At 42.9% G+C, this 14,604-nt stretch overlaps 1 protein-coding gene across 2 annotated transcripts in view; it reads left to right on the top strand.

Moving 5' to 3' along the window:
- The first annotated feature begins 266 nt into the window (after positions 1-266).
- The window catches only part of FOXK2 (forkhead box K2), a 39,897-nt gene continuing 25,559 nt past the window's right edge, over positions 267-14,604 (top strand). The window contains exon 1 of one of the 2 annotated variants that reach the window (XM_015879854.2): positions 267-695. In XM_015879854.2, the coding sequence (XP_015735340.1) occupies positions 343-695 (353 nt within the window). In that variant the 5' untranslated portion in view covers positions 267-342. Of the gene's footprint in view, positions 696-924; positions 1,104-14,604 lie in introns of those variants that run through there. The other variant, XM_032448342.1, reaches the window with a different exon arrangement.

The following is a 14,604-nucleotide window of genomic DNA, read 5'->3' as shown; positions in this document are numbered from 1 at the left end:
TGCTACCCCCGCTGCGGCGGACGAGGTTCGCTCCGCTCCCGTCGCTCCGGATCTGCTCCGCGTTTTCCGGGCCTTTCCCCGCGCTCTCCGCGCCCGACACTCGAACGTGCTGCGCGGCGCCGGCCGCGGCGCCTCTCGCCATTGGCCGCTCCGCCGTAGCCCCATGGGCGTGCGGGCCGCGCATTGGCCCGGCGCCGCCGTCCGTCATTGAGCGGCGGACTGCGTCACGTTGGGTTGAGCGGCGGCCCCTGCCCTGCCTGTGTCTGGCGGCGGCTGCGGCTGCGGGGCCGGTGCGGGCGGAGGGGCGCAGCGGAGGGCGGCCCCGCTCCCTCGCTCGCTAAGATGGCGGCGGCGGCGGCGGCGGCGGCCGTGGCGCGGCTGGAGGGCCGGGAGTTCGAGTACCTCATGAAGAAGCGCTCGGTGACCATCGGCCGCAACTCGTCGCAGGGCTCGGTGGACGTGAGCATGGGCCACTCCAGCTTCATCTCCCGGCGCCACCTGGAGATCTTCACCGCCGCGCCCCCGCCGCCGCCACCGGCCGGAGCGGACGGGCCGCCGCCTCCCGCTCAGGGGGACCCCGCGGCTGCCGGCGGCGGCGGGGGAGATTTCTACCTGCGCTGCCTCGGCAAGAACGGCGTCTTCGTGGACGGCGTGTTCCAGAGGCGGGGGGCGCCGCCGCTGCAGCTGCCCCGAGTGTGAGTACGGCGGCGGCCGGGCCCGCCCTCCTTCCCCGTCGCCCCGGGGCCCGCCGGGCCCACCCGCCCGCTCCTCGCCGGGCTCCGCGGGGCTGGTGCCGCCGCTCGGCCGCGCCGATTGTCCGTGCCGGCCGGCACGCGGTCCGTGTGACAGGCGCGGAGCCGTGCCCTAGGCCTCCGTGTCCGCCGCCTCCTCCCCATCCGCCCCGTACCGCCCGTCCTCGGGATCGGACGTGCCCTTCCCATGGGGCCCGGATCCCGCGCTCCCACCGCCCGTTCCGTGCCCCCGGCGCTGCGGCCGCGCAAACCCCCCCCCCCGGGCCGGCGGGGACCTGCCGTGCTGTGTCTCGCACACAGCAGCGTCTGTTGGCAGATCGGGAGCAAACAGGGCTGCGGCGGTGCTCGGAGGTATTGTAATTAGCAAACAGAATTGGATACACCCTTGAGTATTGTTTACGTGCTTCAAAGGAAACCAGTCAAGTGGTCGTCCACATATCTGGGATTTTTGAATGTGAGACCGGTTCCGAGTAGATCTTGTGACACCATCGTGCTTTTACAGAACGTTGAGGGCTTGTTCTGTGTGTGGGATCGCCTTCTGATTTTTGTTGCAGTTTCTCTTTGCCTGATTGTTACATTGATTTTTTTATTTTTTTTAATGACTAAACTGGATCTTCCACATGAGATGCTTTCACTGGCCTGGTGCTTCATGTTCCCGTACGTGTCAATAAATGCATCAGGAGGTTTTAAGTAGTAATACATTCCTATAGCATTAGCAAATATTAACTGTCTATACAGAATATTTTCCTAGAGCACTACGTGAGGCCTACTTACTGCGCTTGGGAGTTTATGGGGCTGTAAATAAGTAATCCTTGTTTTGAGGAGTCACACATGGGACAAGTGAAAGTGTTTTGGTTGGAGCAGTGTTAGGTAGCTGGGCTGAGATCCCCTCCAGGTTCCAAGTGTGCTCCTTGACAGATGCCTGCTGTCAGTGACAGGCTCTTACCACGCCTTGCAAGTTTTTAAACTTCTCGGAGGACTTTGATGGTGTGTATTTTCCACTTTGATGTCTTAGCATTTGTTTCCACAACTTGTTTCTCTGTAAAAAACCAAATTCTTACCTTTTTGCTTTCTAGGAAATGCTTCTGCAAGGCGTTAGCAGTGCCAGTGTGTGTGGAGTTGTATAATCACCAACACACTTGGATGACTTGTTTGACCTTTAACTGTAACTTCTATTCTTGCTTTCTGCTTTTTAATGTTAATAGTCATTTGCCATGTGGTTAATTGATATTTTGATCTAACACATTTATGAGATGCAATTTAAATACTGTTTTGTTTTCTTTTTTATAAGAGGTTTGGTATTTAATACACTAATTGCAAGCACGACCTTGTGAGTTATGTATGTTCATTGCAGACAGTTTGAAACTGGTTTGAGGAATGTAGTCAGGAGCACACTATGAAATGCTTAATTCCCTAAGGAAAGAGTATGGCTGCTCCATGTTGTCCATGCAATCACTCACTTGTAATATTATCTTTTTTTCTTTCAACGTTGTCACTTTATACGGAGAAAATGAACATGATGAAAACTTTTGTGCAGTTAATTTCTTATCTGTCATGAATATCCATAGATGGTGCTTCAAGGAGCTGCATCTGCTTGAAACATACTGTGCTCAGTGCTTACAGCATTTCTTAGACTGCACCTTGTAGCTTTCCATGTTGAGATCTATAAGCTGTTTAATGTGGTTATCTCCTGGTTACAAAAAGTAGGTGTGATCTTCCTGTAAATAATAGGTGGCAATACCTTCAGTGCTGGCTGGAACAATGGAGCAGTGTGTGCTGAATGAAGGAGGATTTCTTTGGTCAACAGGCTTAGGGACGAATTTTATCTTGGAGGGCAGGCGGAATCAGTGGGGTCATGGGGTTAAATCGGGGAGTGAGATGGAATGCTCACTTACTGCTTTGTCAAAAATATAACGTGCTGTGACAGAGTTTAGCAGGTGACAGAGAGAAATTGTAGATTCTTATTTTCAAAGTGGCAGTTTTTTAGCATAGGAGACTACAGGCAAATTCAAAACAGACATTATCTGTTTATAGCAAATCATTACTGTGAACTATGGATGACTAATATCGTGTGTAGCTCTGTTCTTGATTTTCATTGTAGATTCAAGTGTTCAAACTGAAGATGATCTCCTGGATTTTAAGACTTAAACTTAGTTACGCTGTAACGTAAACATTAACAAACAACTGAAGGTGGCTGGAAAGAAAGCAGTTTGAGTGCGAGTTGAAGATTGATGATTGCTATCCTCAGCTCAAGTAATCACCGCATCTATTTTGGTTGTTGTTTATTTCTGCTGTGCTGCCAGTAGTGTGCTGTGCTTATGACTACATGATCAGTTGATTTTTATTTCTTCTAATGGCAAGTGAGGTTAAAAAAAAAGCCTGTGTGGCCTGTTCTTTGTATTTGTTTGCAAGTGATCGTGGAGACTAAGAATGAAGAGCCTTCTTCTGTCACTAATAAATAGGCAAAATAGTGTTTCAGACTTGAGGTACCTTATTTTTAACTGCCCCTAATAATTGCATATCGTTTGTGTTTCCTTGGCCGCCTTTGGTTTCAGCCAGGGTTTAAACTTGATTTCATGTAATGGCATTATTGAACTTCCTGATTTTGGAAAGGAAAAACAGAAATACAGCTTTGTGGTCTCCTGCAAACCACACATTGTAAAGTTCTGGGGGAATTAAGTTATCAGAGTCTACTTATATATATTATAATAAGACATTTTTCTTTCTAAAAATATGAATCCCATAAAACAGAGTTGCTGTACATTAGGATGGCTATTTTGGTTGCTATTTGTGATGCTTCCCTGCAAACATCGCTGTCAGTGCAAGTGTTTCAGTTGCCACGCAGGAGGTAGCAGCAGTGGGAAGCGTGCTTTTGTTTTTCTAATTCTTGACAGACTGACACACATCCTTGTGTGGATACAAACCAGCTGGAATCTCGTTTGAGGAAGAAAATGGAAGCTAGGGGGAAAAAAAAAGAATAGCAATTTTTTTTTGTTCGTGTCCATGAAGTAGCTCTGTGGTCAAGGTCACAGTGCACCATGGCATGGGATAGAACAACTTCTATAACCTCATCTTAAATGCACACAAAGCCAAGCAGGTCAGCTGGTCTTTTTACAGCTACCTTCAAGGTCCATGGATTATCACTGCTGCAGTTTATAAACTCCACGTTTTTAATTGGTTTCACTTGATTCTTTTCACATTTCCCCTGACTTCGTTAGGGGCATTGCTCGGTAAATGATAACATCAATACTTGACTTTTGAGGTAATAGGTTTGAAAAATACCTTCTATGCTGGGCACAGCAGCTGTTGGTGACGGCGCTCTTGTATACAGCTTTTGGAGAGGCAGGGCTCCAGGCAGATAGAACAGCACAGCTGGAGAAAAACAGACAGACTTTTGAGTACAGCTTCGCTATGAAAAAGGTTGGTTGTCTGGGTGCCACTCACCCCCTTCCTGTTTTTTCCCCCCTTCGTGTTGCAGTCAGTAGTTTGTGTGTATGTTGTATGTTGGCATTAGAAACTAGAAAGGCCCTGACATAGTGAGCTCGTGTCTTCCAAGAGACAGTTTGTTCATTTGGAAAAAAAAAAACAACCAAAAAACACCCACATAATTTGTATATTAATGATTACTTTTGGCTTTGATTTTGTGGAAGCAGATTTGGGAAACGTAACCAAGGTACCACTTATGCCAGAGCAGTGTGTCTAAATTGGAGCAAAGATGCATCTGGCCTGTTAGTGCCCTAAGAGCAGTCAGGAGCCAGTGCCTGGGGAGCAATGCAGAGAGGGGCAGAGGCACGTGGCTGTGTGTCCTCTGCTTATTCTTCTGGATCCCAGTCGCGTTTGATTTATTTTAGGTTCAAAACCACATAATCTTTGCATTGTTTTTCAGGTGAATTGATGGTAATGGTTTTTTGCATCTCTGTAAACTTGTGTCCACATCATCCCTCACCTTGGTGTCAGTGATGGGGGGGGAAAGTACCTTCTTTCCTGAGCTTTTTGAACTTTACACCTGGTAATTTCATTTGATACAACATGGTTTAGTTCCTTTATAATAAGAGGCAGTAAAAAATTGTTCCAATCATTCATTTTATAGAGTTCTTTGTGTTTGCTAAATATAGGAGCTTTTAGAGTAAACCATGTAAAGAGTGTCTCACTTCAGCTTATCATCTGTTGACTAATAAGAAGTAGGTTTCCAACTGGTGGAAGCCAGTAGCTTGTGAGTAAAGATCAAGTATATTCACTAAGTAAACTCTTCGGGAAAATGTATTGCGTTCAACATTACTCAGGCAGGAAATACTGCAACAGATTGTGAAGAATCTCTAAATAGCTGAGTACACTTCTTTTTTAGTTGCTTAAATTCCATGCAGAGCTGTCTTTGCTGTACGCAGTGTGGTCGCATGCGTGCTCGGTGAATGTTTCACTCTGGAAACAGCTCAGGTTTGGATTAATAGTTGAGGAATGGATTGTAACATCTTAAGCAGCGTTAGCAGCTGATGTGGGAGGAATGTTCTTTGCTTCGCTTGCTGTTTTTTTGGGTTTTTTTTTTTGTTTTTTTTTTTTTGCTTTTGAGCCTGACTTGCATTATAAAGATTTGCTTTATGTTTATAAGCATTAGATGCTTAGGAAATCAAACAAAGCACATGTATTTTTTCTTTTCACAAGCAGCAGAGTTCCAACAATAGCTTAATTACCCCAGGCTGGATTGGTACCTGCTTTTTGACTTCTTTGATAACACTTCTGATACATACAGTTGCTTGTAAGGAAGGCAGCTGGCCACATGGAGACATTATGATTGATTTGTGTTTAGAGGAATACGATAGAGTTCCTTACTGGTGTTAAACTATGAATTACTTACAAGTTATCTCAAAGCAAAGAATTAAGAAGTATTGAACTTGGCTGCGACTTACGAATCAGACTCCAGAAACTGTTATTTGCTTTACATAGCAGACACTGTGACCCACAGCATAACGGATCATAACAGGAACTGAACGTATTCCTGGGTGTTTTGTGGGTACTTTAAAGCCAGATTCTCAGATTTCATGCTCAGGAGCGATAGAGTTCTCCCTGTAGCCTGATTGAAAAGCAGCATAAAAGGAAGAAGGTGGAGTGTGTGCTACTTCAAATGAGAAAAGGTGAAATTTCTGTAGTCATTATTTGTGTAACAGTTGTTTCTATCTCTTTTTTTCCACATTCCCATCTGAACTGGCCGTACTGGATGAGCAAAATGGTTTTTTGCTCCTGAAACAATAGTACAAATTGTCAGATGCCAATCAGGGAGCTGGAGGAAAGCTCGGTTTTAGATTTGGATGAATTGGTGATTGCTTTGCTTTTTCTGTTGGTTTGACTGATGTATGGGAGTGAGTAAGGACATCTTTTACAGCTTTATTCATCTTGTTTGTATTCGTATGCTTGGAGTCATCTATAGAGGTACAAGTATGTTGTCTGTGTGGTTATATGAAATAGTAGAAACCAGGAAATGGTCTTAGAAATTGGTGGCTTCTCTGTTGTTCTGTTGCAGTTCTGTAACAGAAGCACGGTTAGTGAATGTTGTTTTGATGTTAAGGTGCAGATGAAGTATTTAAACTGTTTGTTTCATGAATCTGTTGTTGGATGCAAGTTTTTATTTCCTTACCTTCAGTTATATTAGTAAGGCAAGATATACATAAATGAAATCATTCTTTCCTCTGTACTAATTAGATACAAATACAATCCTGATCTTAAGTTGAGAAATGCACAAGTTTTGAGTAAGGAGAGGCAGCTTTTGTATCAGGTGGATAGAGGGAAAGCAAGTTAATGTTTCACCTTCGCTTTTCAAAATGAGTGCGTATGATTAATTTGCTTATAATGAGGAAATGACATTGTCGTATAAATATTCGTCCTTCATGAACATACATGTGTTTTAGAGAATGATTCTGCTGGGAAGGAATTCTGCTGCTGCTGCTGCTTATTTATTTTTTTTTTAAGCATATGATTCTCATGCACAGAGCAAGTAATTTATTTTCATGGTCAAGCTTAAACTATTGAATGTGAGGCGATGGTGCATCTGGTCTTCTGTATTTTCAGTAAGTCCAGCAGTGCCCTTAAGACCTCAAGGCCCATTACTCTGTGTAGAATTACTGGACAAAAATCAAATGTACTGTCAAAGGAAGTTGCATATTTGTCTCGTAGTAGTGTTAAACCATCCATGGCAGAGTGTAATGTGTTTCCACAATGTACTTGATTTTAGTAATAAACAGTGTTCTGTGGGAGTTCAGACTGAAATATTAGGAAGGTGGTGGTTATATCTTCTGTCTTGCTTGTTTCCATGATAAAAAGTTGATGTGTAGTGACATTTGTTTTCTGCGACTTCCTGCCTTTAAGGAATTTTTTGACCTAGATAAAGCAGTTGGAGGGGAGGAACTGTATTTATCGTACAGCTATTCTGTGTTGGAAGGCTAGAAAACAAAAATTACATTCTTCAGCTGGAGATTTCATTGATGTTGTTGTATCACTGAGGAGTGCTGGAGTTGCAGTATTGTAGAATCATAGAACGGCATGGGTTGAAAAGGACCACAATGCCCATCCAGTTCCAACGCCCATGTTATGTGCAGGGTTGCCAGCCACCAGAGCAGGCTGCCCTGAGCTACATCCAGTCTGGCCTTGAATGCCTGCAGGGATGGGGCAATACGTGATGTTTTATGGGAGTGAAGAACATCCATGAGCAACGACAGTATGCATTTCTTTGCATTTGTGTGGTTGTGCTGCAGCTATTGATTGTGCTCCCCTGGTGTTCTCAGCTTATCATTCACTTATACAAAGAAGCATTTTCATGTATCCTGTAGATTTGAGTATTTGTGAAAGTAAGATTTTCAACATTCAGATTGTCAGACTACCCTCATATGTTTACAAGCACATCCACTTCTTGTTTGTGCACGTGTAGCAAACAAAATGAAAGAGGTGAGCGGGATGGCAGGCAGTTGTGTCCATGCTGCACTGTAAGAGCTGCTGTTGGCTTCAGCAGGGCAGCTCCAGCGGGTGGGTGAGGGTGTGTGTGTAATTCAGCATTGGTAGAAGCAGAGTTGTAACTTTAGTAAAAGAGGAAAGAGGAAAACAAACAGTGGTCATTAACGAAGCTTTGTGAAGCATTACAAAATCAGTATCAAGTCGACTGGAATTAATTTTAATTCAGTGTTAATTTAGGGTTTTACATTAAGAATTATGAAAGGGACTTGCAGCAAAACCCCTGCCAGAAGCGGGGATGGCTTCAGTATCAAATAAGATTGCTGAGCACACCTTGTCCATTTCAGCTGTGACTATCTCCAGGGATGGGGAAGCACTAACTATGGAATGTGTTGTGTAACAGCTGCCTCACTAATGAGTTTTCAGAAGCAGACTTGTGGGAGTTCACAGGTTGGTAAAGCATCATGTGCCCCTTACCACTAACTCATGAAGAAACTACCCGATTACTATTTGATGTTTCTACTTCATACTTTCTTTGGAGTTCTGAGGAAAAATCAACAGCAGATGAACATTTACAAATGGGACCGATGGTCATAAATCACAATGAGGACAAAAAAAAAAGGACTTGGTCAATCCATTCAGAAAAGAAAAAGCACATTTCAGGGGGTCTGCAGGTCAAATCTTCAGGGTGGGATGTGAGAAGTATTGGCGGGCTGCTTTGGAAGTGGTGACTTGAGGCAAATTGTTCGATATGTAACATGAGGTATGATTTGTCAAAGCAGAGTGATGTGATGTGATGACTCTGTAGAAATAGAGGAATGTTGCTGGAGAGCACTGATTGATGCTGGAACTTTGTATGGTTCCAGAATCAAAATTTATATTAAGGAATCTTGAAACAGCAACGGTTCAGGGAGCTGACCTCTGAAAGGAACTGAAGGATGAGGGAAACACTAAACGCTGAGGAGTGTAAGGAGATCAGTATGTTTTTCTTATCCAGAAGGAGCGCAAGATGGTGCAGTGTGTACGCTTTTATGGGGAGGAATTAGACTGAAAGGTTTGCTAACGGATCAAGCACAGGATGAAACCCCGGAGGCCATAAACTAAAGTGTCAAGGTTTGAACTCGGTGCGTATTTTTAGCAGTGTTGGAAGGCAGCTTAGAGAACACTTGCATCTCTGTTTTACCTTTCTCCACTGATGAGAACCTTTTTGGAAAGGCTGCTTTAGACAAAGTAAACACGAAAACAAAAAAACCCAGAACCAAAAATGACCTTGTTGTAGCCAGACTTGGATCTTGGGTGCAGTGGAGGTATGGCTGCATGCAATTTGGTGGCTTGGGGCTATGGGAGGTACAAGTGAATCTTCACAGCAGTTCAGTCACTACATCTGCAAATCCTTTCCTTTTCTAACAATCTTCTCTACTTTTCTAAATTGTTTTAGCATGAAGTCCATGCTTGGTTTATTTATTTAAATCAAACTGCCTTCTAAAGCATCTGATGTCTAGCTGGGTGTTTGTTTATACTTGCTGGCAGAATTCTTGCATGCAAATGATTTTTATGCTTTTGTTTATTATCATCTGAGTCTTTGTGTTGAACTATAACTAAGTTTGAAAGGTAGTTTAATACCCAGTGATTCTCTGAAGAGTTTTCTTCCTAAAGTCTTAGAGCTGATGGGGTGTAAGGCTCTTAATGTCATGTTGGTAAGTCAGGTTAATGTGTGCTAGACAAAGTGTTTACACCGCCTGTTAATGTTAAATTCAGTATTTCAGATCACTTAAAGCTCCCACAGTGAATGTATTGTTTTGGTGCAGAGCTGATATGAATGAACTAACATGGTGATAGAAGTTACTTTTCAATTCTGATTTTTACAGATGTCGTAATAAGGCAAAAGGTAATTTGTTTAACCACTTCCTTCTTTTCTGAGCCTCTAAAGTGTGGATAATACATATCTTCATCTGCAGCACAAGAGATAATATCTTTGTGCTGCTTTGAACTTCAACTTACCATCAGGCACAGAGCTTTATTGGGTGCTGTTCCTTTAATTGAAGGACTTTAAAGACTTAAATGAATGAATACGACGTAAATCTCCACACGTGGAAAAATGTGATATTTTACATTGTGCTATGAGGATATTTGGTGTATTCTAGCCACAATATAATTTGGGCAGACAAGACATATACATATAAGTTTTATTCCTTAACTTATTTTAGTAGGTGGGCACATAGATTACAGTGTAAGGGTGGTAAGCACACAACAAAAGTAGCTGGAAAGAAAGAATGATGGAGGCTGTCTCTTATAGAAAAGGATTTCCTTCTTCGGGAAGTTTTCCCAGTGTTTGTAGGCAGATGAGGAAGGGCAGCACAGCACTGGGGTGGACGGGGATGAAAAAGTGGAAAGTTTTGACAAGAGGGGTGAATGTACTCATACAGAATTCTGTATGAGGGTGATTTCAAATCTGAACCATAGCAAATATTATTTGGACAGGCAAAAAATAATGTACAAGTGGTAGAGAGGACAATTGTAGCATCATGCTGTGTATGGATTATAAAAATGGAGAAGACGACAAATACTGCAGGGGAAAGATGTAGTTATTAGGCCAGTGTGATCTGCTTTAAGACATGGACAGGATCTTCGTGGGGTTTGGAGTTGTTACATGGGGAGAACTGGAAGAGTTTGCAGGGAGGCCTGAAAAAAGATCGGACAGAGTTGAAGGTTTTCTGAGGTTTGAGCTGTGAGAGATAGTATTGTCTTTATCGTTGTAGAAATGGGGCTCTGGCACTGATGTTTAGGTTGGCTGGTGTGATTCAGAAGAATCTCGGGTGTCACTTCTTAGAAAGACAGGCTCTGCTTTCATGAGCATCTGAGCGAACCTGTTTCACTTGCTGAAAAGGAGCGTGGAAAGGGAAGGTCTCGCTTATTGCAGTGTTCCCAACTGCAGGATGTGCTGGTCTTGAAAGTCATCAGATATTCCATGAGCTACTGATGCCTGCTTTTTTGGTGGTTTTGTCGTGCATTGAAGTGGCTGATGGAAAGGTCTGACAAGCAGCAGAGCTGGCATGGACTGTGTGGTTGGCTTGCACAGACTTCTGGCAGCGGTCAGCTCGCTGCGTCTTGTGGAATCATCCAGTAAGGAATTGCAGTTGTAAGGGCTGTTACGGCTTTGAAATAAAAATGGAAAGGAAAAGCCAAAGCAGTGTAAGAGAAGATGAAGGAATCTCTTGTGAGAAGCTGCTTTAAGTGACAAATTAAAAAGTGGATTTTAAGTAGACTGGATGCTGAGCTGACTCAGTTGTTAGTGCTTTAGCTAATACATGCTTTCCAGCCTTTTTTCACTCTCTGCATAAATGTGCATACATGGAGAAAACCACTGGAGAAAAAAGGGCATGAGCTCCTTGGCTGTGGATCATTTCACATCAGAGGGCAGCGTCCTCATTCTACGCATTTAAAATCATCGTGTCTCTGCAGTATTCACTGGGTTTGGGTGCTGACAAAAGTCAGGACTGAATTACATAAATGATCGTCACTCAGAATTCTCTTTATGGCTTGCACAGATCTAAGCATTGAATAACATTGAGCAAAGTCACGTTAAAGGAAGCAAGTTACTTCCTTAGATGGTGTGAATGTTCTGGGTGTGGCAGTTAGGTTCAGATAAGTTTTCTAGTAGGTTCTGCCTGAGCTGCCTTACACAGTCCTTGGTTGACTCCCTGGTTTTGGGGATGGTCACCAGCTGAGGTCCTTTCTAGTGCACGTGGTGGGAGGATGCTCTTCTATAGGACATTAGGAGCTTAATGGCTTAGGTCCCTTCTATTTTATTAGATGTATCCACTTTCTTAGTGATAGTTAGGGTCTGCAAGCCAGGCAGTGAACTGTTCTGCTGTTCAAATGATAGGAAAGCATTGCTTTGAAGAGTTTGCAATCTATTCTTAAGTAACGTTATTAAAATGACTAGATTGGGTAATAGGATTCTCCCAGAATGATGAAATTCATCCTCATGCAGTCCAACTTCCAGCGATACTATCAGGAGTTGGAGCACAGTCTTTTTCCTGGCAGCATGTTTGGAGCTGCATCACTGAGCTTAAGGGAACATCCTTAGGTAAAGGTGGTTCCCCTTCGCTATGAGCCTGTGTGCCAAAAATGAATGCAGCAATGAATTCCAAGTTCAGGGTGGGCTCCACAGTTCTAGGTTGATGATAATATTATTCGTGTTTCTTTCTTGTTATTGATAATAGCTACAAACGTTTTTGGAACTAGGAACCATAGCGAGTGTGTCAGTTGAATTGTTCAGATGGCTGGCACGTTTAGCAACACAGGAAAGAGATGCAATAGGTAAAAACCACAGTAGAACTTCAGTTGTTTATCCCCTTGAATTGAAACTCAAGCCTTTGTTTTTAAAGTGTTTTCCTTGTATTGGTCTGCCCGTAAAGCTGAGAAATGCAACTAGTCTGTTTTATCAGCACATTCCAGAGCTGTCTAACAGTGCTTGAATGCCTTGTGAGCTCTAGCAAGACAAACTAACCTACAGTAAGCTCTACAAAGAGTTGTAATAGTTTCTTGCCTGTTTCATCACTTTGTTCTTGACTGGCTGCATCCCTCATCTTTTTTTCCTCTCTCCTGAAGGGCTGCTGGCCTCTGAGGAGTGCTGCTGCACCAACAGAATATGCAGTGACTATGGAAATTGGAGTGAGTGGGGAAGCAGAGGAGTGGGGTGAGATGAAACAGTGGGCCGCAAGCTGACAGCAGAACAGGCTTTTCTGGAAGTATTTCATTTCTAACATATCTTATTGGCTTGAAAATCTAATTCTGTTTACATCTGAGCTTTTTGTGAGTAAACTTTTTTCATTATAAGTCAGATTTTACCAGAACTCCGATAGATATTTTTTCTAAACTGATTTCAGCAGCTCTTCTGATTGCAGTCTCTTTCTGTTGGGTTAAGTGTTGTTTTTTCCTGGTCTGTTTTTCTTCGCTATGCATTAGGATGTAACTAATTGTACCTGTTTCAAAGAGAAAAAAATGGCAGTTATTAAACGTTAAAGGAACTTGTCTGAAGATGAAATGGGGAAAGTCATTCACAGCTGGGAGATATCAGATCCTCCCACCTGCCTCGGTGTTTAAAGGTGTGAGTTAAATCTTGATTATAAATTCTTTTCAGAATTTTAAAGTTCCTCCCTGAGTTTTGGCCTGTTATGAATAGCTTTTACTGTCTGCTGCAGTGCAGGCAGCCAGAGCAATCATCTGCAAGCACACCCCAGTACACAAATGTTTACTTTTCTGTCAGTAGTGAACTAACCCTGCTTGTTTTATGGCGTGGTTATTCTGAGGTTGGAAATCTGTCAGGCTTGGAAGAGATCACTAACCCCAGCTTGCTACTTAGCTATAAATAAGTTTGGTCTGCTGTGGGCTAGTAAGTACCCAAGATTCTTATGGGAGATTATTAGCTATTATCTAGGGTTATAACCAACATGGGTGTTTACAGATCTTTAAATAAAAAGAACAAAACAGCATGGAGACCGTGTTGAATAACAGGAATATGACTGAAATTCAGCCATCGGTTGGAAAGACTAGATGAATGTTGTTTTGATCATTTATGTTTAGTGATCTGAAGTTCTCTTGGCTTAGTAGCTGAAGGAAGTTTTAGTTGTATGCGTGTTTGTGTTAGCTGAGAGGTAGGCCATAAAAAGCAATTCAGCTTCATATGAAAAAGTTTAAAACGCGGTTATGTGGAGTACAAAACAGCCACAGTGATAAGGCAGGGTGATTTTGACTGGTTGGAGAAAGAATGGGATAGGGGAAAGGGAAAAGAGGCTGAGTTTCTAAGGTATCTCATTTGTTTGTTTTAAGAATGATGCTTCTCTAGTTTCTGAAACTAAGAAGAAAACTCCATTTACAGTAATAAACATGGGAGATGGCAATGTAGCAAGGCATTGCCAGAGGATCTTTTGGTGTAGGATGACAACTTAATAAGGCAAGACAATCACATTTGGTGATTGTCAATGTAGCTGCTCTAATTCCAGATCCCTTGCATTGACACGGCTCTACCAGTTTGTCTGCTTTATCTCCAAGCTGAACTGTTCTCAGTGTGTCTGTTTCCTTTTGAAAAAACATTTGATATTAATAGAGGAAGGTGATTTTCTTGCACTTAAATTTCTTACCATGAAGGTCTGAGTAGTTTAGTTTTAATTACTTTCAGGTTGATCTGGGTAAGCTGCAGGGGCTGGGTGTGCGTTGCAGTGACATTGCATTTCAGCTCTGTGCTCTGATGAAGAAAACGCTGCTGTGGATGTGTTACACTAATGCATTTTTGCCCAGCTTAGGACTGTTTTGTCTTTGTAGTAGCCGCTTGTTCAAGTATTTCCCAAGGGTTTTTAGAGAGGAGAATATATTTGACTGCCTTATGCATTTGGTAAATAAATGGTTGTCTGGGAACCTACTGTCCGTGTTTGATACAGAGGGAGTGAGAGGTTGGGCTGCTGAGTTTCTTTGCTGAGTGAAGGAGGCTTTAAGTAGGAGAGGTCTGTAGGTAGTTGTGGTGGTTCACACCATCTCTAAGTCATTAGAATAACCCTCTTAAAGGTGTTCTAAATTGAGACAGGATTTGACTTGTGCAGGTAATGATTTAATACAAAAATACAAAGGAAAGAGAAATAGCTCTAGGGGACTTAAAGTTCAAGTACTACAGGATGGGTATGTAAAAGGAAGTAAATAGATCTAATCGTAGCTACTGGTTTGAATGCAGAAAGGGTTGATCCAGTCAGAAATTAGCATACAGTAGTGAGGTGGTGATCCCTTCTTAAAATAGCTCCGTGTCAGCACCAGGAACACCTTTATTGTTACAACTCTCACAGAAATGGAAATGATTGCGGAGCAGGGAGCCAAGGCTGACTGTTGCAGGAAGCGGTTATTTGAAGTTGTGTGTTTCAAC

Source organism: Coturnix japonica, chromosome 18 (assembly GCF_001577835.2).
Source record: "Coturnix japonica isolate 7356 chromosome 18, Coturnix japonica 2.1, whole genome shotgun sequence".
Taxonomy (NCBI): Eukaryota; Metazoa; Chordata; class Aves; order Galliformes; family Phasianidae; genus Coturnix; species Coturnix japonica.
This window is presented reverse-complemented; position numbering and strand designations above follow the sequence as displayed.